This window comes from Notolepis coatsorum (genome assembly GCF_963971535.1).
Source record: "Notolepis coatsorum genome assembly, chromosome: 9".
Classification (NCBI taxonomy): Eukaryota; Metazoa; Chordata; class Actinopteri; order Aulopiformes; family Paralepididae; genus Notolepis; species Notolepis coatsorum.
Window position 1 is genome coordinate 145,622,253 of NC_140173.1, and position 26,484 is coordinate 145,648,736.

At 43.0% G+C, this 26,484-nt stretch overlaps 1 protein-coding gene across 2 annotated transcripts in view; it reads left to right on the top strand.

Annotated features, from left to right (window-relative positions):
* LOC311234052 (phosphofurin acidic cluster sorting protein 1-like) overlaps positions 1 to 24,134 on the top strand; it is a 145,554-nt gene extending 121,420 nt beyond the window's left edge. Inside the window, exons 18-24 of one of the 2 annotated variants that reach the window (XM_084321143.1) lie at positions 484 to 516; positions 6,794 to 6,836; positions 6,942 to 6,984; positions 9,373 to 9,514; positions 10,957 to 11,183; positions 13,320 to 13,433; positions 16,518 to 24,134. In XM_084321143.1, the coding sequence (XP_084177269.1) occupies positions 484 to 516; positions 6,794 to 6,836; positions 6,942 to 6,984; positions 9,373 to 9,514; positions 10,957 to 11,183; positions 13,320 to 13,433; positions 16,518 to 16,636 (721 nt within the window). In that variant the 3' untranslated portion in view covers positions 16,637 to 24,134. The remainder of the gene's footprint in view (positions 1 to 483; positions 517 to 6,793; positions 6,837 to 6,941; positions 6,985 to 9,372; positions 9,515 to 10,956; positions 11,184 to 13,319; positions 13,434 to 16,517) is intronic. The other variant, XM_084321144.1, reaches the window with a different exon arrangement.
* Positions 24,135 to 26,484: the final 2,350 nt, after the last annotated feature.

Genomic DNA, 26,484 nt, shown 5'->3' on the forward strand with positions numbered 1-26,484 from the left:
CATTCTTTCGAAGTGGTTATGCTTAGGCCCTCTTTCGAAGTGGTTATGCTTAGGCATTTTTTCAACGTGGTTATGCTTAGAGTTAGGGTTAGCCAATCAGAGAGCGTCTTTTTCTTCTTCGCTGCAATCAAAGAGCGTCTTCCTTCACAGAGGCTACGGGGGAAAAAAAATCACGCAGCTTAGGACCCTCCCTCTCAATGAACCATCGACTTCCCGCGCACAAATCCCTACTCTGCCCCCATAAGTTCTCGTACGATACATAGTTTCCTGCAGGCGCTTACAGGTTTCTCAAATTAGTCTTCGATCAATCAGTCTTTAACAATTCTTAAGAAGGAGGCTACCTTGGGGCGTGAAGAAAGCCACGATGTGGCTGGTGAACCCCTGGATCCATGTGAGCGTGGTCTGGTAGCGTATATATATCCAACACTATTTAACTCTGTTGCCTTCTCCTCTCCCTCCTCTCCTCTTTGGTTTGCATTCAAGGAAGAGAAGTTTGTATTTTGATTTTTACATCAGGTATCTAATTCAACTCAGTGTTTCTTTTGTTTTTCTCTCCTGCATTGGGCTCGGCCACCCCGGTGTGGTGTGTGTCTAAAAGCTGCGCTACGTAGTTTTTGGGATAAGAATTTGAACCTCTGAAAAGTCCAAATCGTGTATAATACTATATATCTACTATAAAGAGGAGGCTCCCCTGGAACACCCCTATGAAGCTAACAGCTGTCTGTGGTGCTCCCACACTGCCGTCACATTTACAATACAACCAATGTATGCTTCAACGTGGATTCTAAAGGTAATTTCTTGGATTTGTGTTGAGATAAGAAATGGGCATTAGGAACTAATTAGTATTCAGGTATGGGCATGACTAATGTCTTCCCGGATTGCGTACCGGTACTCGCATTAATTACTCGAGTAGTGCTTGAGTAATTGTCTATGGAAATCTATTTTTAGAATGTATCTTAAAGCACATGGCCGAAGCAATAACGAGATATTGCACACACGCCGATTTCATTATGCACAGCAGTCTACCCGATGCGTAAAGCTTATTGTCAGTCGAACCAAACGACGGGTACCATTTGTAATCATTTGATTAGCTCCACTCTGTCTGCAGCAGGTCTCTCCGCCCATGGAGCGGCATGTCCGTATCAATAGTCTATGAATGCTACAATTTGGAAATGCACAAACAAGAACCGCTGTTTTTATCTTTTTAAATAACGCTAAGCTAGCTGTGCAACACATTTTTCGCGGTAACGTTAGCAAAGAGGCTGGATACAGGAGGACGTTAGCTCTCCGCGCTCCACAGCGGTAACGTTAGCAAAGAGGCTGGAGACAGGAGGACGTTAGCTCTCCGCGCTCCACAGCGGTAACGTTAGCAAAGAGGCTGGAGACAGGAGGACGTTAGCTCTCCGCGCTCCACAGCGGTAACGTTAGCAGAGAGGCTGGAGACAGGAGGACGTTAGCTCTCCGCACTCCACAGCGGTAACGTTAGCAGAGAGGCTGGAGACAGGAGGACGTTAGCTCTCCGCGTTCCACAGCGGTAACGTTAGCAGAGAGGCTGGAGACAGGAGGACGTTAGCTCTCCGCGCTCCACAGCGGTAACGTTAGCAAAGAGGCTGGAGACAGGAGGACGTTAGCTCTCCGCGCTCCACAGCGGTAACGTTAGCAAAGAGGCTGGATACAGGAGGACGTTAGCTCTCCGCGCTCCACAGCGGTAACGTTAGCAAAGAGGCTGGAGACAGGAGGACGTTAGCTCTCCGCGCTCCACAGCGGTAACGTTAGCAAAGAGGCTGGAGACAGGAGGACGTTAGCTCTCCGCGCTCCACAGCGGTAACGTTAGCAAAGAGGCTGGAGACAGGAGGACGTTAGCTCTCCGCGCCCCACAGCGGTAACGTTAGCAAAGAGGCTGGAGACAGGAGGACGTTAGCTCTCCGCGCTCCACAGCGGTAACGTTAGCAGAGAGGCTGGATACAGGAGGACGTTAGCTCTCTGCGCTCCACAGCTTCCACTTGTTGTCTTCCTGCAACAACTCACACCTTGCAGGATTTCAGAGCGAGATTTCTCTTTCAGTGGCAAACAAAGATTCAGTGGTAACTAGGGATGTCCGATATTATCGGCCGATATTGGCATTAAGATGTAATATCGGAAATTATCTGTATCGGTTTTCCAATTTTTTTTATCTTTTTATCTTTTTTTTCTTTTACATTTCTTTAACCTTTATTTACCCAGGCAAGCAAGTAAGAACAAATTCTTATTTTATTTATTGTCAAAAGTATGCATAATGTTGTGTTAATTCCACAACAGGAGATATGTAATGTTAATTACCTGAAATGATTAAGTTTTTTGGGGGGGGAACCCCACATATATCGGTATCGGTTGATATCGGTATCGGAAATTAAGAGTTGGACAATATCGGTATATCGGATATCGGTAAAAAAGCCAATATCGAACATCCCTAGTGGTAACCAATTAAAGAAAAGAAAAAACCGAGCACACACAAAAACCAGTCGAGGTCTGTTGAGACGGCGAGTAATGGATTACTCACGCCCAGCCCTATTAGCATTAGTAGCTAATTGTTCTTGGTCTTATTTTTGTTTTTTTATTCCCAAAACTACGTAGTGGAGCTTTAACATGTCCTCCTCTCCACTGTGATCTCGCTCTGCACTGTGTTCTGGCCTCGTCTCCCTTTGGTTTGGTGTGACTTTGATTCTTAACCATTTTTGTGTCCTTCCTGTTTTGTTGCCGTGGAGATTTGCCTAACAACCTATAACAAAGAAAATACTAAAAATGGACCCCTGATCTCAAAGTAATGTTTTGTTTTAATCCTCTCTCAAATGTGATATTCAGTATTATTTTATTTTGCCATAGAGTAGTGAAGAACCAGGCCATACAAACAAGAGCAATGTTTAGCTGCCACTAATTCTATTGAGATGAGAGTTGTATATCCTCATTTGTTGGAAAACAGTGTTGACAAATAATTATGACCCGGGCCGCTACTCTCACTCACTTAACATGAATGGCGGTTAAGTTTAGTTCATGTTTATGGCTCTTATCAGTCCCCCTGGATCTTAGACTACTCTCAGAAAAAAACACGTAAAAAAAAAAAAAAAAAAAAAAAAAGTTGAATATCAAACAAACAAAACATCAATTATTCAGCTTTTTCATGAGTTACAGTATTTAAAAAAAATCATCTCCGTATCCCAAACTATTACGTGTATGTATTGAGTTATTTTTATGATGTCAATATGCTGTCGGCACCAAATGTAGTTTTCTCAAAGGCCGTTGTGTTCAAAACTGACAGCGTTCTCGTTATGTTATGGCTTATCTCTGACATATTGATTCATTTTGAGGGCCTTGCCGCTGGAAACCTGACAGGTTCTCTGGTTAGGTCATGGTAAATCAGGGAATCTTACAAATGAACCACTTCAAAGAAAATTGTACGTTTATCAAAATGCAAGACCTTTCCCACAGTTTGTTGCATCTGATGACGCCATATAGCTTTGGTTGTTTTCACTCGTAATCCTTTTTGTAGTTTTAGAATCTCATCTGCTCTATCGGACACTCTGAAATAGATTTCCGCCTTATTTCTTCATCCGACGATTCTGTCTGCGTCCTTGTTTTCACAATCTCACACCAGGCAATACTGGCATACTCTCGGCACGTAAACAAGCGGGCGAAAGGCTTCGTACCCTAAAACGATGACTTGGCCGCCGCTCGTGCATTTAGAACAAGTTTAATGTACAGTAATCGTTCTTCTGAGCGGGAGCGTCACAGCAGTCTAACCTTCCGGCTGCTTCTACAACTCTACAAAAAGTCAGGGTTTCTCAACAGTGGTCTTGAAGTGGTCTTATTTCTTAACTGTGTTTCAAGCCCCGGGGACGGAGCTGAGCGTCGACCCTCCTCCAGGCTCAGGTGACTGTGGTGTGGTGTGTCCTGTGTGAGTGTGGTGATCCCCCCCTGGATGGTGTGGTGTGGTGCCCCCGTGTCGCTGTGGTAACCCCTCCCCCCCCCCCCCTCAGACAGCGCAGGAGACAGAAGGCCAGACCGTTTTATATTTTCCCGCAAGCGTTTTTGAAAAGGCCGCGGGCCCGGTCCGATCCTCTGGTCAGATCGACGCGGGTCTAGACGACTGCGTGGATTCCTCCTCGACACCTCGACGCACCTCAATACGGGCCCCGTTTGTTAGGACCAGAGGCTCCCTTACCCGCCCTCCAAACGTTACGCTTCTTCTGGCCGTCTTCCGAATAGGCACAGAAGCACAACTTCATTACGAACCATAATTTTTTTTTTTTTTTTTTTTTTTTTTTTAAACTTTGGCCATTCCCCTGGCTCTTTTATACGTTTATCGCATTTATACTGGTCAAGTTCGACCGACAGAAACAGGCTGAAAGGGTTCAGATGGGGGGGAAGACACTCTGGGAAAGGCACGGCTGCAGTCCGGGATTCGAACTCGCTAAACCCCAGATCCGTGACGAGCACGGTTGTCCACGGCGCTGAAATAGCGCTCGCGGTACGTGGTGAGCTACTGGAGCTCCCAGAACCATCATCTTTTATTGATAAACCTTTTATCTTCAAGCGTCGGGCTTGTTCATCTCCACGGACTTCCTACTCGTTGAAGAGCTCTGGCCCCCGGTGTTTCCGCCTTGTCGAGCGGTGTGTCGTACTGCACAGAGTAAGAGGAACAGAAGGAGAGCGAGGGAATTACCGGCAATATAAGGTTGTGAGTCGCCTGTTCCATCGGGATGTTTCTCTGTGAAGCCCGGCTTTGAGACATGGAACCGTGATGTTGGGCTACGTACAGGGTATTTAATATCTTCAGTATCTGCGGGGTATTTAAAAGTCTTAAATTCATACGTCTCATACCTTAAAGGGTATTATTAACATTCCGCTTCCATATCCTGAAGTCTTATGTAGTACAGGTCCACATTTTATAAAAAATTACTTGAGTGCGGCGGCTGGGTGACGCAGCGGACTAAGCGCTCGTCACCAACGCGAGAGACACTGGTATCGAATCCGGCTGTCAGCGTTGCCTCCGGCTTGGCCGGCCGTCATACTGGCTGAATTGGCAGAGTCAGCGGGGAGGGAAGCCGGTGGGTGGGTCCGGGTCGTTGTAAACAGCGACTCCTACAGTTCGGTCGGGGCGCCTGCACAGCGAGGGAAAGATCTGGAGGGAGGTAGTGTGACCTTCCACACGTTACACTCTCCCAGTGAGAGTCCGCGCTGCCAGGTGAAAAGAAGCGGTGGGCTGGGTACACATGTGTCGGAGGAAGCATGTGATAGTCTCCGCGCCTCCCAGACCGACGCAACGACCAGGAAGGGGATTGGGAATTGGCATAACGACTAACATTGGGAGGGGAGAAAAACGGAAAAAGAAGGGGGGAAAAGATCATTAAAAAAATTATAATTACTTGAGTGCTTGAGAAAGGTTTTAGTAAACCATGTACCCAAAAAAAAGCTGTGCGTTCTGAAGATTCAGTCACAACTAATTTCCGCTTGTCAACTTTCACCTACTTCCCCTACTATTAAAACAGCTCTGCCCAAATCGCCTTATAACTGTTAATCAAATCCGGTACATCTGCGACCAAATTAGTTTGAAAGAAAACTTTGAATTGGGTGCATACAGAGTATCACAAATAACCAAAAATGAAGCTTGTCTGAACAGTTATGCAGTGATTATGTAGTTACCGTAATTCCTCTAATAGTAACCCCGGCTTGTATTTGTTTCAACTGTAGCGGGTACCAGGCTTGTATTAGGAGGAGGCCTGTATAAGAGGGAGGCCTATATTTCAAATTTTAACGGATCATAATGAATAAATCAACATTTTGTGTCAGTTTGAACCCAGTAAAATGTACTGGGTTCATTTATTGAAACCAAGTACTGTATGAAATAGTAAACAGTGCAATTACAGGTGGTCACTGGTCATTTCAACGTTTTCAAAGTGAAATCAAGTAACTAGCTCAGTGTGCAGCTCAGTATATTAGTAACCCGGCTTGTATTAGGAGGCCGGCTTATAATTGCTTAGCTCAAGAGCGCACCCGGCCATTAATAGAGACCCGGCTTGTATTTGAGACCCGGTTACTATTAGAGGAATTACGGTATCAGAAAAGGGATTTCTTTTTTGGCGCAAGGAACCTTTATGACTGTGTTCATCATCGTTTTCATGGATACAGTGAATAAACAAGGCCGCAAAGACGCTGTGAAATTAAATGATTTATCTTTATTCAACTCGTTTTTTGCCTAACTTCTCATCTCATAAAAGAGACCAAAAAAAACATGAGCGGAAAGAATAATGTAAAATGATTCATTCAATAGGTTATGGGAACGTAGTACGAGTATAGGTAGCACTGGTTAGTTTACTTCCTGTTTGGGCAGAGGACGTCGTCCGACTTTCTGCGTAAAGGAGTGTCATCACTGGGCGCACCACGTACAGCGCTGCGGTGCAACGCGGCCGTCCCATGTTCGACTCCCGGACCCGGTGACCTTTGCCGAACGTCCCCCCCCCCCCTCTAATATCCCATACATCCTCTCTCTCTGTACCGGACTGCCCGGAAAAAACAATAAAATATCTACCAAAAAAATAAAAAAAAATAAAAAGAGTGTCATCACTCATCTCATTGTAGCATGATCCCCAGAACAAGCCCATCCCACCCTGCCTGTCATGAGCCATCGCCATGGTGATGGGGCATGGGAGTGGCCATACCACAGGTCATTGACTGTCCATCTGTGCCCCTGGGGTGTTGCAGTGTTAAAGCCGTCCCTGGCCTGACTTAACACCCTCTCACCTCCCTCTGTCCACAGCCCCGATGAGGACTCCTGCCAGAAATTTGTGCCATTTATTGGGGTAAGCTATTGCTATTTTGTACAAAGGTGCCAAATAAAATGACAGATTTACCGTACGATTTTCTGATCTGGTGATTTGAATATCTGAACATTGTGTTCGACTCAGGTCGTGAAAGTTGGGATTGTGGAACACAGCCTCTCAACTTCAGGTAAGGCTCTCTTTGTAGTGTTTTTCCACACCTTGACATTCTTAGCCCAGGGTTATCTTTCATCTTAGGTGTGTTTTAAAACGTAGCCCCACTTCTCATTTCACCAATTAGCCCAGGACTATATTCTAGGATTGTGTTGTTAACCATATGCCAGAGTATTGCCACCAATAAAAAGGCTCTGAGAGTAACTCGGCTGAGGCTAATGCCAGGGTTGTCCCACTCTGCTATTGAGTTAGATCCCCTCCGGATGTATTTTAAACCCTTAAAAAGAAAAAAGTGTAATCTTTTTTTTTGGGGGGGGGGCTTTCTGTATTTTTCACCCATCCCAATTTAGTCGTTATGCCAATTCCCTTCCTGGTCGTTGCGTGCATTGCCCCACTGTCGGCCTAGGGAGGGTGTAGAACTACCACATGCCTCCTCCGATACATGTGGAGTCGCCAGCCGCTTCTTTTCACCTGACAGCGAGGACTCTCACCGGGGGAGTATAACACGTGGGAGGATCACACTATCTCCCCCAGATCCCCTCCCTGCTGAACAGGCGCCCCGACCGACCAGTAGGAGTCGCAGTTTAGAAAGACCAGGACACATACCCCACCGGCTTCCCACCTGCTAACACTGCCAATTGTGTTAGTAGGGACGACTGACCAAGCCGGAGGTACCGCTGACAGCTGGATTCGATCCCAGAGTCTCTGCACTACCCAGCCTAAAAAGTTCTATATTGAATTACAATTTGTATAAATATTAGTGCTGTCATTTATCTAATTAATTACAGGATTTGTAATTAATTAATCTAATTAATCGCATTTTAATCGCATAACCATTTTAGGCCTGATATTCTATATTCTATAATCATATTTCAAATGGCATGTGTCTGGATGGCAGAATTCAGTACTGTATCTACAAAACCTTCTGTTTAATCATCTTCCATTTATTCATTTGCTTAGATTTTTCAGGTCTGGTCAATTTTAGCATGGTGTTATTCACAGTCAAAGATATAAAAGAAAATATGTAATTGATATTCTTATTTGGTTCATTACAATTTACTCAAGCCTAGTAACAGACACAGTATTTCTGACACTGGGAATACATTCCCTGAGATCCATAGATGTCCCTAGAATCAGATACCAAGAACATGCAAATGGACCATATTAAAAAAAAAAGTCTGTAAATGTGTATTCTACGTTCTTATGGAATGAATGAGATTACATTTTCTTTTTTTTAATATTGATTTTGAGTTAATTTTCATAACGCGATAATTTGCTGTGTAATTAATTAATCTAATTAACGCGATAAACTGACAGCCCTAATAAATATAGATTTTTCTTTCCACCAAATTGTTCAGTAAACTACTGAGAATGGTTTAGCAGCTCCTCTACACCTTTACCCTCAAGGATCTGTGAATATGCAAATTGGCAAACAATTTACCAAGAATTCCAAGTTGGCAGCTTATATTCTTTCAAGACATGGCTGTAAATGGTGCATTCATTTACAATTTGTTCCTCACACTTTACCCGCTCACTCACACATTCACACACCGACGGCGGAGGCGACCATGCGAGAGGTGCCGACCTGCTCATCGGGAGCAGTTAGGGGTTAAGTGTCTTGCTCAAGGACACTGCGACGCGCTGCCCGGGAGGAGCGGGAATCGAATCGGGAACCTCCTGATTACCAGACGACTGCTCTACCTCCCGAGCCACTGTCGCCCCCACAGTAGACTCACCACATGATAGATTTGACCTACACTCGGTGTTCACTTTATTAATTATTAATTGATGTGGCCAGTGACTACAGAAAAGCAGAAATCTGTATTGCTCTCGAGTCCGTTCCGTCACTGTGGCCAAGAGGTGATGTTATCTCAGGCTACGTTTAGACGGAGAGAGTCTGAACAGAAACCGCAAAAGTCGTCTTGCGGTCTCACTTTTAATTTTGCGTTTAGACTAGCGTTTTGGGATGGAATTCTGCGTGCATACGAGGCTGTAACGACTCGAGACGACGGAGCCCCGCTGTCACACGATTAGCGCATATGTCACATGACGTGCTGTGAAGACCCGCCCTACTCTGCCTCTGATTCGCAGACTGTGGGTGGGGGAATGTGATTGGACCAAAGCAGAGTCACTCACAGACAGTGGGTCCAGTCACTAATAGTTGTGATAGCCGCGGGACAGATTCTTGTGTATTTAAAAGTACTGCCAATGTAGCCTTCAGGTGATCGCCATGGATAGAATCAGACATGCTTTGTTTACGCTTCTAGGCTACTGGCGCATGCCTGTGATGTAAGCAGTACGCGCGACGAGAGCCTTGACAACCCTTTCGTCATCGGTTTATGCGGTTTGACAGTTTAGATGAGAGCGCGAAGGTTTATCGTTTACCATTCTTCATCCTTCGCAGTGGACTCTGACGACGCCATGATGGGGGGCAATACGAGTGTCCTGACCTCCCCGACGCCCCAGTCGGCTGGCCCGTACGGGAAGGAGATCGGCAGCACCCCGCCCCAGTCCCCCTCGGTCTCCACCGCCCTCTCTGGAGCTGGGTACGATCGCTCACACTTTACACCTGACCATCTGTGCCTGTGTGGTTAGCTTTAGGAATGCACCGATACCGATACCTGGGTTTGGGTATCGGCCGATACCGATCCGATCAAAAAAGTAAAAAAATTATACAAAAAATTTAATATAAAATGTATATTAAAATATATTTTGTTTTTAAGAATTGTAAAGGATCACAAGTGTGTTTTTGATTTGTTGTAAACAAAGACAGAAAATAAACTTCATTCATGCAATTAATAAACTGTATGCCTCACTGTGTGGAAGAGACTGGGATCATTATTTTGTGCAAGGCAACATCAGGCTTGACTTAAAACATTACTTTCCTAACTTAGTGAAACTAAATGTAACAATTAGACAACAAGATATAAATGTACTGAATTGTTATTTCTTATTTTATTTATTGTTTTTTCTATCGATACCCGATCCAGCTATTTTAGTGATATCGCCGGTCGATACCGATACCAATATCGGATCGGTGCATCCCTAGTTAGCTTCATGCGTATTTAGACAGTGGTCTGTTTTTAGATGTGTTGGCACCGTACTCGTCATTTCTTTGGATGGGAAATGAGGCACCGTGACATTGAGGTTTTTACGAGGGATGGCCATCGATTTGCCAATATTCCAGTAGTCGTTAAATGATAATAAATCGATTAGTTTATGCGAATATCGTGTTGGTCTCAAAAAATATATATATACAAGAATAGTAACAAGTACTAGTAGTAAGATCAAATATAAAATGAGATAAGATTCAATTAAATAGTCAATTATTTACAGAAAGTGTCTTGCATATAGTATATGTGCATGTTATGGTGTAGGGTGCGTGTTTGTTTGTGTGTGTTCAATAACTATAACTAGTAGTAGTAAGATAAAATAGAAAATGAGGTCAGATCAAATAAAATAGTCAATTATTAAATTTGACATAAAGTGTCTTGCTTATGAGTGTATGGGCATATTTAGGTGCAGTGCAGGGTGCATTTTTGTGTTCAATGTACATGTAATGAGAGGGGATCCTATTAACTGTTACACCGCTGAACAGCATGCTATGTACAGGTAGCTAAACAGTTAACAGCTGGGAGAACAGAAAATACTTTTTTACCGATATCCGATATACCGATATTGTCCAACTCTTAATTTCCGATACCGATATCAACCGACACCAATATATGCGGGGTTTCCCCCCCAAAAAACAGAATAATTTCAGGTAATTAACATTACATATCTCTTGTCGTGGAATTAACACAACATTATGCATACTTTTTACAATAAATAAAATAAGAATTTGTTCTTACTCGCTTGCCTGGGCAAATAAAGGTTAAATAAATGTAAACAAAATAAAATAAAATGTTAAACCGATACCGATAATTTTCGTTATTACATTTTAATGCCAATATCGGACATCCCTAATAACCAGTCCGTCCCCCCGCAGTTCTCCGTGTTCAGGCGGCGAGGTGATGGGGCTCCAGGTGGACTACTGGACGTGGCAGGGCGGCCCGGAGAAGAAGAAGGAGGGTGAGAAGAGGGACGTGGGCCTGAAAAACACGCTGAAGAGCAACTTCCGCTCGCTGCAGGTCAGCCGCCTGCCGTGTGGCGGGGAGCTCACGCCTCCCCCCAGCATGGCCATGACGGTGGTCACCAAGGAGAAGAACAAGAAGGGTACGTCGGGTCAGGATATTATAAGCCGCACACAGCAGGAGGAGCCTGGTGGTGAACCGTGTTGGCGCGCTGCACCTGGGAGAGCCTCTTTATCTTCTGGGCCACTAGGTGGCAGACTTCATGTTGTCTTGCCTCTTTTTCCCAGTGGCGCCCCCTGCCTACTTAGGCTGTTTGTTTTTCCTTTCTCTCTCTCTCTCTCTCTCTCTGTCTCTCACTTTTCTTTCTCCGTCTCTCACTTTTCTTTCTTTCTCTGTCTCTGACTCTTCTTTCTCTCTTTCTCTGACTCTTCTTTCTCTCACTTTTCTTTCTCTTTTTCTCTCTCTTTTCTTTCTCTCACTTTTCTTTCTCGCTTTCTCTGTCACTCACTTTTCTTTCTATCTTTCTCTCACTTTTCTTTCTCTCTTTCTCCCTCACTTTTTTTCTCTTTCTGTCTCACTTTTCTTTCTCTCTTTCTCTGTCACTCACTTTTCTTTCTATCTTTCTCTCGCTTTTCTTTCTCTCTTTCTCTGTCTCTCACTTTTCTTTCTCTCTTTCTCTGTCACTCACTTTTCTTTCTCTCTTCCTTTGTCTCACTTTTCTTTCTCTCTTTCTCTGTCTCTCACTTTTCTTTCTCTTTCTCTCACTTTTCTTTCTCTTTCTCTCTCCGTCTCTCACTTTTCTGTCTCTGTCTCTCACTTTTCTTTCTCTCTTTCTCTCTCACTTTTCTTTATCTCCATCTCACTTTTATTTCTCTCCGTCTCTCACTTTTCGGTCTCTCACTTTTCATTATCCCCGTCTCTCACTTTTCTGTCTCTCACTTTTCTTTCTCTCTGTCTCTCACTTTTCATTCTCTCTTTATCTCTCACTTTTCTTTCTCTCTTTCTCTCACTTTTCCTTCTCTCTATCTCAGTATACCACTTTTCCTTATCTTTCTCTCTGTCTCTCACTTTTATTCCTCTCTTCGTCTCCCCTTCCCTCACTTTTTATTTCTCACTTTCCAGAAGATGTTGCAGGTATTCAGGTCTGTCATAATCAGGATATCAGTTTAAACAGGATCTGTTCTTGACTTCCACACCGACCTGCTGCCGGAGGTGTCTGCGGTCTCTGCATAGAAGAGTGTCACTGTGAACTAGGGATGCACCGATCCGACTTCTTCAGTCCCGATACCGATACCTGGGCTTTGGGTATCGGCCGATACCGACTACCGATCCGATTGTCCCATTGTTCAATTAATAAACTGTATGCCTCACTGTGTGGAAGAGACTGGGATCATTATTTTGTGCAAGGCAACATCAGGCTTGACTTAAAATATTACTTTCCTAACTTAGTGAAACAAAATGTCACAAATTAACACATTGATAATAATATAAATGTACTGAATTGTTATTTATTATAAAAATTAAGTAACAAAAAATAGATAAATCGAATTGTCTCCGATACCCGATCTAGCTATTTTAGTCATATCGGGGGCCGATATCCGATCAATCAATATTGGATCGGTGCATCCCTACTGTGAACGCAGCACCGCAGCGCAGACGCTGTTTTTCCGATATCCGATCCCGTGAATTTGACCAGCAGTACCGGACCGATGCTGAGTATCGTATCGGTGCCATCGCTACTGTCTGCTGTAGGAGAGGAAGCGTCTCGCTGTCTCTCTATTAGGGCTCGGGGCTTAAACTTAAACTTAAAAGTCTCTTGTAACATACAAAATAAGTTAAGTCAGAATCGTCATCATTTAAAAAAGTTAAGTACTAAAAAGTTTAAAAATATATATATATTTATTTAAAAAATCGTCATAATTTAGAAATGAGATTGCATAGGTCTATGAATCGAGATATCATATCATATCTTTCATATATTTTAAGTTTAAGTCGAGCACTTTGATATATAGTGTTATGTTGTCTGTTTAAGAAAGAGTGCAATAAATGATTTCATTGAAAAAATAAGAATCGTGTGAGAGGATCGTGATCTCAATTCTTAGAGAGAGAAAATCGTGAAAAATCGGCCCAGAGCCCTAATATCTACTGTAGGAGAGCAAGCGGCTCACTGTGCGTCTCTCTCTCTCTCTCTCTCTCTCTCTCTCTCTCTCTCTCTCTCTCTCTCTCTCTCTCTCTCTCTCTCTCTCTCTCTCTCTCTCTCTCTCTCTCTCTCTGACAGTAATCTTCCTCAGTAAGAAACCCAAGGAGAAGGATGTGGATTCTAAGAGCCAGGTGATCGATGGGATCAGCAGGTTGATCTGCACGGCCAAGCACCAGCACACCATGCTTAGAGGTAACACATCACACACACAGACGGGTGCAGCGAGGCATGTGCCGGTATGACATTTTGATGGTATGACAACCTTGGGCAAAAATACCGCGGTTTCACGGTATATCACGGTATTCGGTTAAAAAAAAAAAATCAACTTTTCTGTAAGTGTTATTTATGAATGTGTGTGAATACTGTCTGTATTACACACAGAGGGAACTGTCTGACCACTTTCAAACTAAGTACAGAATAAAAAAATACTTCCAAATAAACTTTCATGATTATGAATATGTAGGCTACATGTCAAAAGGGCAATACGTTTTGTTAACGTAATCTACTTGCACAGATGTATGTTATATAGCCTAGTACTATTCTTACTGGATTAAACATACATTTAAACAATTAATCTTTTTAGATCAACATATTTCACCCACGGAACTATGTGTTGGGGATAAGGGTTCCGCACGGACCATATTGTTTGTTACTTTCCTGTTTGCAAATGAGTTCCTGTTAGCTACAGTAGCAAGTAAACAGAGTGTAGACGTTGAGTTGATGTTTAATAAATGTTTAGCGTCGTCTTTCGACACCCCGCCTCAGACTCCTATTCTAAAGCACTACACTTTCATGATCATGAATATGTAACGGAACGTAGGCCAATCTTGCTAATGTTAGTCGACCGAAATCAATTGGCAACATAATCATCACCGGTACTAATAGCTAGCTAGCTAGCTAGCTAGCTGGCTAACTAGCTAACGTTAGCTAGCTCCTGTCAAAACGACCGGCTTGGTATGACCGTTACGTTATTTATACTTGACATTAGCTATTTATGGGTGGAATATTCTGATTCTAGCTGACTAGATCAGTCACATTAAACTGTTTATTTTTGTATAGCTTGCTAGCTATGTAGCATTTCTCACAGGCATTTAACGAAGTTCATGATTCTAAACGTATACCGTCGGCGCCTACCGTCTGAACGTAATATTAGTGGTGTTGACACCGCAACGTTTTCAAACCGCGGTAAACCGTGGAACCGGTAACCGGCCCATGCCTAGATGCAGCACGTACTATGCTGAGAGATAAGATCACACACTCAAACACGCACACCATGCTGAGAGGTAACATAGCACACACACACACACCCTGACAGATGCAGCATGTACTATGCTGAGAGATAAGATCCTACACACAAACACCATGCTAAGAGGTAAGATCTGACACACACAAACACACCACATACTGTGTTGAGAGATAAGATGGTACACACACACACAACCATGCTAAGAGACACACACGCCACACTAAGAGACAGACGCACACAAACACCATACCATGCTAAGAGACACACACACCACGCTAAGAGACAGACAGACACACACACAAACACCATACCATGCTAAGAGACACACACACCACGCTAAGAGACAGACAGACACACACAAACACCATACCATGCTAAGAGACACACACACACCACGCTAAGAGACAGACAGACAGAGTATGAGTATGAGCAGTAAGATCTGACACTCACACACTCAACAAACCAACTAATATGATACGCTCAAGGAGTTGCACTGCCATCTAGTGGTGATCTCTCTGTGTTGACTTGAAGTACCCATAACGCCTATTGTGGTACACAGAGAATAAAGACTACTGTTTAATACATATCAATCCAGACTAATGTGGTATACAGAGAATAAAGACTACTCTGTTTAATACATATCAATCCAGACTAATGTGGTATACAGAGAATAAAGACTACCGGTACTGTTTAATACATATCAATCCAGACTAATGTGGTATACAGATAATAAAGACTACTATTTCATCCACTAATACATCAGTCCAGACTCCCATGCATGTAATTGTTGTATTGTAGCTTACTGTGTTTAAGACCACATGCATGCGAGGGTCTGAACAAGAGCGATAATGAGTCAGAAGAGCGCTGGTGGTGTTTAGGTGAAAGTCTCTGCTGCCACCACGTGGACGCTTTGTGCATTACTGCTAACAAAACGTGGCCCACAAACCTAATTTCTTGACTTTTCGTTGTGATTTGAAATGCTGCCATTTATGTAGTTTTTTTCCTGTATGTGATGACTCATTGTCACTGTAAACGAGGAAAACTCAGCGCCTCATGATGAGTCTAAATAAAGGTTTGAATTGAATCCTTCATTCATCCTACAGGGTATCTGCGGGGTATTAAATGTCTTCAAAAGTATTACGGAGCATGCAAGAATTCAATTCAAATTCATCTTAGTCGTGATGCTCTGTGTGGTATTAAAAAGGTCTTTAAAAAGTCTTACATTTTACATGTTGAAACGATGCAATTGTTGACCTTGTTGCAAAATCACCTGTTGCTTTTTGACTTATATCGACTCAGATTCAGATTCCTTTATTAAGCCATTTTCTGTAAAACACATGTTTTTTTTCACAATAACAATAAAACAACAAAAATGTATTAATTCATTTTAATTAATTAAGTAGGATTAATCATTTAGACTGTTGTTATTTTTAACGTGTCCTCCATGAACCCCCTCTTGGAGCCCTGGTAAGACTCGGTCGCATGAATGTCGTCTACAATGCTGTTCCAGTTCCACGTTGCCGTTTTGCGCTCTGATTGGCCGAGCGCGCGCATGAGCCGCAACGCGCTCCTCAGCCAGCTCCTCAGCCAGGCTCCGCTTAAGGCAATTTATACAAATGGAAGTATTGATTACGCCGTAACGAATCATTAAAAAAATATACCCTTAACTGGAATATGTTGTGCCTTTACACATATGTTGGATTATGGATTGTCATGGATTTATTGGTTTGTCATGACAAACCAATTACATAATCCAACATATGTGTAAAGGCACAACATATTCCAGTTAAGGGTATATTTTTTTAATGATTCGTTACGGCGTAATCAATACTTCCATTTGTATAAATTGCCTTAAGCGGAGCCTGGCTGAGGAGCTGGCTGAGGAGCGCGTCGCGGCTCATGCGCGCGCTCGGCCAATCAGAGCGCAAAACGGCAACGTGGAACTGGAACAGCATTGTAAGACTAGCCATGAACGCGAGGCCTCCTGGCGGAAAGCACTAAAGTGAGTTCTGGTCCTTTCCCGTCCACAGTGTCCATCGACGGGGTGGAGTGGAACGACGTGAAGTTCTTCCAGCTCGCCGCCCAGTGGCCAACCCACGTCAAGCACTTCCCCGTCGGCATCTTCGGCTACACCAAGCCCACCATGTGACCCCGGCCGCCGCCCCACCCACCCCGCCGCGGCCGCCGGCGGCGGGAACCCCGGCTCCTCCTCCGTCTGTAACGGCGTTGTCGCCGAGGAAACCCGTATATATACTCACTTTTCAGACATTTCGTGTGGTCGACGTTACGTTACGCCGCCGCCGTCGTCGTGTGTGTGTCTGTGTCGCTTGTTGTTTTTCTAGACCCACACTACGAGGAAAAAAGAGAACAAGTTACTGTTTTGTAGGACGAGCAGCGCGGCGGACGACTCTCCCAGGTGCTCCGAGGGCGCGTCGCGCGTCGCCTGTCCTTCTGTCCGTCGGTTCCCTTTTACTTTCGACAGCTTGCCGCGCGTCTCGACGCCGGCTGGCCGTGTTGCACTTTGTATTTTCCGTTTGAACGTTTTATTATTTCTGTGAAATCCTGTGTATATGTTTTTATCGTCGCTCTGCGGACAGAGAGGACGTGGAGACGTGGCGTGAGAGAGAGAGAGAGAGAGAGACTTGTGTCGCTGTTTCTTATCCTGAGTTGGACTATTGCTGTGAATCTATGGAATCCTTCCCTTTATTATAAGTGTTTCTGTTTTCTTACTACCGGTAGTCCTTTTATTTTTCACACACACAAACACACAGGAACAAAAAAAAATAGTAATTTTTATAGCGAGGAACATATTACATTGTTCTATCTGCCTTTTTTTGCTTTTCAAGCACACTGTGTACCGACAAACAAGAGGAATAACAGCTCAAGCAAAGTATTTTGGAAGGTAGCTATTATGAATGTAGCTATTATTATAACACATTTGTAACGCGTGTGGACGGTTCTTCTTCTAAGTAATCCTTTGTGACTCCAGTTCTAGAGAGCTGCATACTATTAGCTCAGTAGTAAAAAGCAATGACACTAAGCATTGTGGTTATAAGTGCTCAAGTAACTGTCTCTGTGTCAGTATAGGTGCATTTATCTATAAGGGTTTCGAGGCCTGTAATGTTACAACCACTCTTAAAGTATGGTCGTCTGGTGTTTTGTTTATTCTTACAGCTGAATGCCAAATGTGAGTTCCCTTTAGTTATCGCTCTGCTCCTGTCATGTCAAATCGTTTATCAAGGTCCTCATATTTCTTCAACTAATTCCCACTAATCCCACTTGTAGAAACTCATCTGATCAAAACATGAATTGTGTGTTCGACTCGACCACAAAGCGGTTAAAAGTAAACAATGAAGGATGTACAGATATCAATACTAGTATTGGATGCCGGAGTGATACCAGGCTAAAATAGGCTAACGGTTCTATTTTAAATGATATACATTCAAATCCAATATAACACAATAAAAGTAAAAATAATTATAAAATCAGACACACTCTTTAATGGGGGAAAAAAATCCATTATATTTAAGTCTTTTTTTGTTAAGGACCCCAAGCTAATCTATATTAAGTAAATTTAATAGATTGTATTAGTATTTGGTGTTCAGTTCATCTCAAACCCCACCCTCTTTTCATGGTCCTCCAATCACAACGGTTGCTCGTCTTTGTCAGAAGGAAGCAACAGTTGTGATTGGAGGATCGTGAAAAGAGGACGGGGGTTGAAATAGGTAAATTGCTCACAATCGGTATCGACAATTATTTAAATTTAAATAATTAATTAATAATACATTTATTTAAAAAAAATAAAAAATACACCCAAAAAGGAATTTTCAACCTTTCAGTTGATTTGGCTGAAAACATCCATTGTTCTGGGTCCAGGTTGTCATGGTGATGTGCCAAAGCCACCGCATCCTTCACCAAGACACTCTTTGTTTGTTTATTCCGCGGCCGGTCGGGGGTGAAATAACAGTATTGTGATTTGCTACGTATCCAACCTATCAATAGGCTAAATAATTGAGAACAAATTATTTTATTATTAGCAAATAATAAACTGTAATGCGTTTTCTTTAATTGGTTCATTTTAAAGTGAGTCGATGCATAATCCTGATGGTGTTGCACTCCTCTGACTAAAGTATACAGTTCAGCCGTTGCCCTTATGGAGGTCGGTATTGAGACGATAAGAAAAGTAAATAAATAAATGCATTTTCGGGTCTGAAACATTTAGCTCCAATCTGAGCACATTTTGCTGCATTGTCCTAAACTTCAAAAACAACCATCCCATAATACAGCCTCGTGATTGGCTCGGTTTGGAAATGGTACATGTTGTTAAACATGTATTCAATGGTCACCCACTCAGTATTTTATAGACTTTTTTTTTGTTCTGGGAATAAGACCCAATCTGACTTGAAATGTGCTTCGACGACAAAGTCAAACACAACACTACCGATAACAGTTGATGATGATTTGACAATAGAAAGCCTGTATGGTCGTTAAAGAAAGTGTTGCCAGATGTCCAAGTCACTGCCTGTTAGTAGCGCGTGTGTGTGTGTGCGTGTGCGTGTGCATGTGACTCCGTGTATGTGTGTGTGTGCGTCTGTGTAGGTGTGATTAGTGTTAGACGGTCCTCCCTGACTAGTGTTACTTATGTGAAACTTTTTGCAATAGGAAACCTTTGGACTCGGAGAGGGCCTTCTGTTCGTATAGATTTCTTTGTTATCGCTTTTGTAAAATGAAGACTTACAAGCTTTGATAGGCTGGCTTTTGTAGTACTGTATACACCTATACAAGATGCCCCGCCCACTGTCAATCACAACCCCCCCCCCCCCTTCTATTAAATTGAAAGCACAAATAATTTACTTTTAATGTCGTTGACCCTAAAATGCCAAATATATTTCCATAACCCATTGGTGTTAGATTTGTATAATGCAAAAAAAGTTTAAAAAGTTTAAAAACTAAAAGAGCAGGTTTCCCACTGTGTAATGCACTTTCTTGCTGTGGTTATAACCTTTCAACGCTAACGGGAAACTCTTTGGATTTCAGGTTAGAAGTGTTTGAACCACTATTTTATCTCGAGGGTTTTCTTTCTTTACTTATTAGTTTTAGCGTTACAAAAATGTTACAATTCAAAACTTTTTTTTTCATACGGATATTGCGTTTATTTTGATGGTATTAGTTTTAGCATTACAACATTTTACAATTCAAAACTTTTTTTTTTCTCATAAGGATATTGTGTTTATTTTGATGGGATTTAAGCGCCTTCTCTAAGGTCTTAACTATGGTGGCTTTGCTTTTCTGTTTGCGTATTTTTTTTTGGGGTCACTTGCTATATTGAAAAGCTTATTCGACAACGACTACCATGTGGTGGAACAGATGAGTAGTCTTGTTTCCTTGATTCTTGAAGTGTTCTCTGTCTTCTTGCTGAGAGGTGACCAGAGGACGGACGGGGGTTGGTTCAAGAAGCGGGAATGAAATCGCATCTCATAGTCATCTTGTTTTTTATTACCACGGATGTCTCCTAATTCTCTTTTTGGGTGCTTTGAAGTTTCAGTGATTACCAGCGAATAATCTGTAATTTCCTGCACGTAAAAGTTTCAAACTTTCAACGTGTAAATGAGGGCTAGGGAGGTAGTTGGGTTTTCTGAAGGAAGATCGCCTACCATAATCCTGCATCTGGCCTGAAAACACAGCTCCTCTGCTGTAGTCCTCACAACTAAATTACCATGTCTGAGAATAACTGATATTCAAATTATATCTTGGATTATTACCGTACTTTTCGCACTATAAGCCGCACCTGACTATAAGCCGCAGCAGCTAAATTGAATGATGTGTACATATATAAGCCGCACTGGACTATAAGCCGCAGGTGTTTTAATGTTTAATTACCATATGTAATTAGCATTGGGACACAATACTGTCGGACAAATAACAAGAATTAACTCATTTACAAGTTGTATTAAGTTTAGCAAATAAGGGAACAGATAAATAACATTTCAATGCAGTCAAAAAAGCAATATTTTGATTTTTACATTTTCGGGTTTGGTCACGTCGAGTCACATATAAGCCGCACCGTTATATAAGCCGCAGGGTCGAAAAATGGGGGGAAAAGCCGCGGCTTATAGTCCGAAAAGTACGGTAGCTTTTTTTGATGTAGGCACATTTTTTGGAATGGTAAAAAAAAAAGACAAAAGGGAAAGCATTTGAATCAGGATTTTGAAGCTGGGAAGCATCCAGGTCAGCCCTAGAGGTTATCGGTTGGCATATGATTAGACATGCATACCAACATAAAGATCGGGTTGCATGTATTAAAAAAAAAGAAATCCCACGCTTCTTGAAGCAGCTCTCTGGCCCTTTGTTTAACACTTTGGTTGCCACTTGTTAACATGGTAAAACGTGGTTGGATGCCAGCACCCACTTCAATGATAGCGTTGTGAATAATCTCGGTCTTAAATTATGGCTATGTGTCTAATCTGCCCGTCGTTTATCAATGACTTGTTTGCAGTCAACATTGTCGAAACCGATTGTTTTTTAATCAGTTAATTTCCGTTTTATAGCATTTTGAAAAGCCCTCGTTTTTCAGGAAAATATATAGATTCCGTGATGAACAGCATTTACTGGAATATTCTGGCATACACAAAAAACGTTGTAATTTTTCGGCCTATTTATGAATCGTTTTCAAATAAACGCTAGATTATCGATAGTATTATGTGTACTTATGCACGCTATATAAGCGATCTGAAAAATATATTCTCTAATTTCCTGATCAGCCTGCACACACACACACACACACATGGGGCACGCGCTGATATATAGGTCAAAACAGATCCGATTACCCCAAGACTGGTCAAATAAATTGCTTACCTCAGATCAGATGTTCTCCAAAAAGATTATTCCAATTCCTGATCGCCATTCCAAATATCGATCGCGTTTATTGATTCAGCGTTGGGTACTGTAAATATGTATTCCACGTTGTTTTGCGGCTCTGCGATCACTTGGATCCTTCAGTTGGCTTGACGGAAAAGTAAAATGAGGAAACTGCCCCCCCCCCCCCCCTTCATCAGTCTAATCCAATGGGGTGCAGTTACACAGGGAGAGACGATAGGGGGCGGTATTTTCCCAATGGAGCTCAGAGAGTCTGCAACACTAGCGTGAGGCTCGATTGATGAAATATGAATTCAAATAGCTAATAAAAAAAATACGACAAACAAACGCTGTATAGCGTTGCTGGCATTCAACTGGCGGCATGAACTAACGACAACGCGTCCGTGGCACTCAAAGTGTTAATTGTAAACCTGGGCGATGTGGTCAAGATGGAGGTGTGTTGGGGTGTAAACTATGTAACTTAGCTCTTTAACTACTAAAAAAGGGCACAACTTAATAGATGCACTAAGTGAGATTTGGATGATTTGAAATGAGGATTGTGACTCGACAATAACAGAACACGTCATCGCCGTGTTGAACAGGAAGCGTGTCGACTCAGCCGCTACAGCGAGTAGCGTGTTGAACAGGAAGCGTGTCGACTCAGCCGCTACAGCGAGTAGCGTGTTGAACAGGAAGCGTGTCGACTCAGCCGCTACAGCGAGGTGTGTGTTGAACAGGAAGCGTGTCGACTCAGCCGCTACAGCGAGTAGCGTGTTGAACAGGAAGCGTGTCGACTCAGCCGCTACAGCGAGTAGCGTGTTTAACAGGAAGCGTGTCGACTCAGCCGCTACAGCGAGGTGTGTGTTGAACAGGAAGCGTGTAGACTCAGCCGCTACAGCGAGGTGTGTGTTGAACAGGAAGCATGTAGACTCAGCCGCTACAGCGAGGCGTGTGTTGAACAGGAAGCGTGTAGACTCAGCCGCTACAGCGAGGCGTGTGTTGAACAGGAAGCGTGTCGACTCAGCCGCTACAGCGTGTTGAACAGGAAGCGTGTAGACTCAGCCGCTACAGCGAGGTGTGTGTTGAACAGGAAGCGTGTCGACTCAGCCGCTACAGCGAGGTGTGTGTTGAACAGGAAGCGTGTAGACTCAGCCGCTACAGCGAGTAGCGTGTTGAACAGGAAGCGTGTAGACTCAGCCGCTACAGCGAGGAGCGTGTTGAACAGGAAGCGTGTCGACTCAGCCGCTACAGCGAGGTGTGTGTTGAACAGGAAGCGTGTAGACTCAGCCGCTACAGCGAGGAGCGTGTTGAACAGGAAGCGTGTAGACTCAGCCGCTACAGCGAGGCGTGTGTTGAACAGGAAGCGTGTAGACTCAGCCACTAAGCTACAACGAGGCGTGTGTTGAACAGGAAGCGTGTACTCAGCCGCTACAGCGTGTTGAACAGGAAGCGTGTAGACTCAGCCGCTACAGCGAGGCGTGTGTTGAACAGGAAGCATGTCGACTCAGCCGCTACAGCGAGGTGTGTGTTGAACAGGAATCGTGTAGACTCAGCCGCTACAGCGAGGTGTGTGTTGAACAGGAAGCGTGTAGACTCAGCCGCTACAGCGAGGAGCGTGTTGAACAGGAAGCATGTCGACTCAGCCGCTACAGCGAGGTGTGTGTTGAACAGGAATCGTGTAGACTCAGCCGCTACAGCGAGGTGTGTGTTGAACAGGAAGCGTGTACTCAGCCGCTACAGCGAGTAGCGTGTTGAACAGGAAGCGTGTACTCAGCCGCTACAGCGTGTTGAACAGGAAGCGTGTAGACTCAGCCGCTACAGCGAGGCGTGTGTTGAACAGGAAGCGTGTCGACTCAGCCGCTAAGCTACAGAGAGGCGCATGTTCCACGAAAACGGACATAAGACAAACAATTACAACTCAGAAGTTGAAAATTGTATCCGTAAACAAGACGGAGAGACGGAACACCTTTAGAAATATATTTAATAGGGTGCAAAAAAATCACTAATGGTTCAACACACTCCGAAGGACTGAAGAAGATAAATGAAATATTTAAAAAGATGTTCTGTGCCTCCAGCACCTTCCTGTTTGATGATATGGTCCTTGGTAGCACCGGTCCCCATCAACGGGTTTAGTGCGTGAACTCTCAAGTATAAGACTTTTGTAACATTAAGTATGCATGAAGATGATGAATATATTAAGTATGGGGGATTGCAGGAGAGGAATGCGCGGTTGTATCCAAATAGGTTGAATCGTATCACAAACTAGGCTCATGAAATTGTGTGTGTGGTTGAATCTGCACAGTACTCTCTTCATATAATCTAAATCTTAATTAGTACAACTTTTAGGTGTATATTTCAATGTATTTGACCTCAAGAGTTTATCTTTTTTTTGCCCTAAAACTAGAGGTAGCATGGGGGTGTTTGACAAAAACAGGATCAATGATTTGGCCTGCCAACATTGCAGCAATGTTATCGAAGATTCTTTATGTCCTAGAAGATGCTTCATGTTCTAGAATTCGAATGAGCACTGCAGAAAATTCTAAACAGTGTCACTCCTACTCTGGTTTTCGTTTAAGACTTTTCGTTAAAAAAGGGTTACAGCACGTCGTCTCATTGGTCCTGTTCCTTAAAATGCCACCCAATGTCTTTGCACAAACCCTATTTTAAATGACATGACAGTATTTTTAAATTTACCACTAAAAATATGGGTTACTCTTTGCATGTTTTACTATAGGTGTAAATATGTTTTGGAATTTTATATTGTTTTGTTTCTTTCCATGCTCTCACAAGAAGTTGTGTTAAATAAACATTTTAATCTTCTGTAAATAACAAATGCCTGGCTTTATTGGGTGTTACTCTCTCTCTCCAAATCAACCAAGGTGAAACATTTTAGTTTCATCAAAATGTATGGATAATTTTTCATAGTATTTTAATTACATGTTCATTTCAGACATCTGGTTTATCAACTAACTTGTTAAATGACAACCTTGGTGACAACTGTGAGTGAATACATCACACATCGTCACGTTATGGAAAGTGAATACATCACACAGAGTTATGGAAAGTGAATACATCACACATCGTCACGTTATGGAAAGTGAATACATCACACATCATAACGTTATGGAAAGTGAATACATCACACAAAGTTATGGAAGTGAATACATCACACAACGTTATGGAAAGTGAATACATCACACATAACATTATGGAAAGTGAATACATCACACAAAGTTATGGAAAGGAGTCAAACGGTGCTTTATTCATTTAAATCTTCCAATCTGCTCAAATCAGCTAAGCTAAAGAGAAACTCCCACTGAAATTGGAGTGTGTTTCGAGCTAAATGCACTTTCTGCAATGGAACTGGGAAATGCTTTGGTTAGGGTTGCCATCGGGGTAATTCTATATCTTTAAAATAGTTTGTCTTCATTCAATACAGGGTCATACCCTAACTTGATAGCACTTTCTATGACCTGGTAAAAGACAAGTGTGACTCGCATTGCTTACTGACAGACTGAACAATAAATTAGGGTAATACTAGTGACATGTCACCTTTAGAAAGTGTATAAAGAAAGTAGTGAAAGTGTGAAAATAAATCTTCTTTACAAAGGCTGAGGTCATTTAGTTGAGAAATATACCCCAACTTAATAGCACTTTCTATTACTTGGTGAAAGAGAGTTGCTAAAGCTGAAGTGTAACTCTCACTGAAATCAGATGTTGAAGTGATCAGAGTGTGTTTCCAGCAAACCTGGTGTTCTCCAAATTAGCATGTGTCAAACAGCAAGTAGCACTTACTGAAATTGTGTCAAGTCAATGCTAAAGTTAGGGTAATGATAATGACTTAACCAAAAGATATAAGTTGCTCCTATTCCGATAGGGCCCTCTTACTCACTCTGAAGGTGCTTTTAGCAGGACTCCTCTGTCCTCCCACAAGCAGGTGGTGTGTCTAGCCAGAATTTGTTCAGCTTAAATAGTAGATCCAGTGAGTCCCACCCCCAACTGGGGCAACTAGGGCAGCGGTGGCCTAATGGTTAGAGAAGCGGGTTTGTGACCGGAAGGTCGCTGGTTCGATCCCCCGGACTGGCAGGAAGAAATCTGGGCTGGGGAAGTGAATTAATAACTCTCTCCCATACCCTTAACACCAACCGCTGAAGTGTCCTTGAGCAAGGCACTTAACCCCCAACTGCTCCAGTGGAGTTGGTCAGTGGCCAACGGTGTCAGACTGTGGTTGTACTGGGCAGCTCCCAGGTGTGAATGGAACTGTGTGAACGTGAATGAATGAATGAATGAATGAAAACTTTATTTAACAGATTGCAGAATGGGTACAATACAGTACGGCTCAATACATACAATTGTTAAGGGGATGCAGACCTGAGAAAGACGTTTGTCTTGTTTCCATCAGGGTCCCCCATTTTCAATTCATATAGACATTTATGACATACACAACATACATGACATTTATGGCATAGGGACATATAGGTATTTAGTACTGATACATTTGTGACATAGGCGGTATTCAAATATACAGTACTGTTACCCCTAGATCCTGACAGAGTATATACATATGATGGGGAGGGGACTGTACATTAGGAGGGGGTGGGTGGGTGGGAGGGAATATATACATGCGGTGGGGAGGAGACTGTCTATTAGGAGGTGGTGGGGGTTTTGGGCATTTACGGTGGCCAGTTTCGAATTGCAGCCTCCCGTAGGTGCTCTTTAAGGGCGGTTTTGAATGTGGGCAGGGATTCACATTCCTTTACAGCTTTGGGTAGGGCGTTCCACATTGTTGTGGCATAATTGCGGAACGTGTTTAGTCCCTTGTTTGAGCCGAATCTGGGTTTAACATGATTTGTTGAGCTTCCTCTGGTGTAGTGGTTGTGGTATTCACTGACCTTTGGGAAGTATTTTTACATGTACATGGGCACCCCGGTCGTATAGTGTATCTTGTAGACCAGGCCCATTGCAAGTTGCTGTACTCTGTCGTCTACTCTAAGCCATCCTAGGTTGGCAAAGTGGGCAGGGGTGAGGTGGGTTCTGGGGTTCAGGTCAAGTAGTAGTCTGACCAGTTTGTTTTGTGATGTTTGTAATTTTGTTTTAAGCGCCTTTGAGGTGCTTTGGTACCATGAGGTGCACGCATAGTCA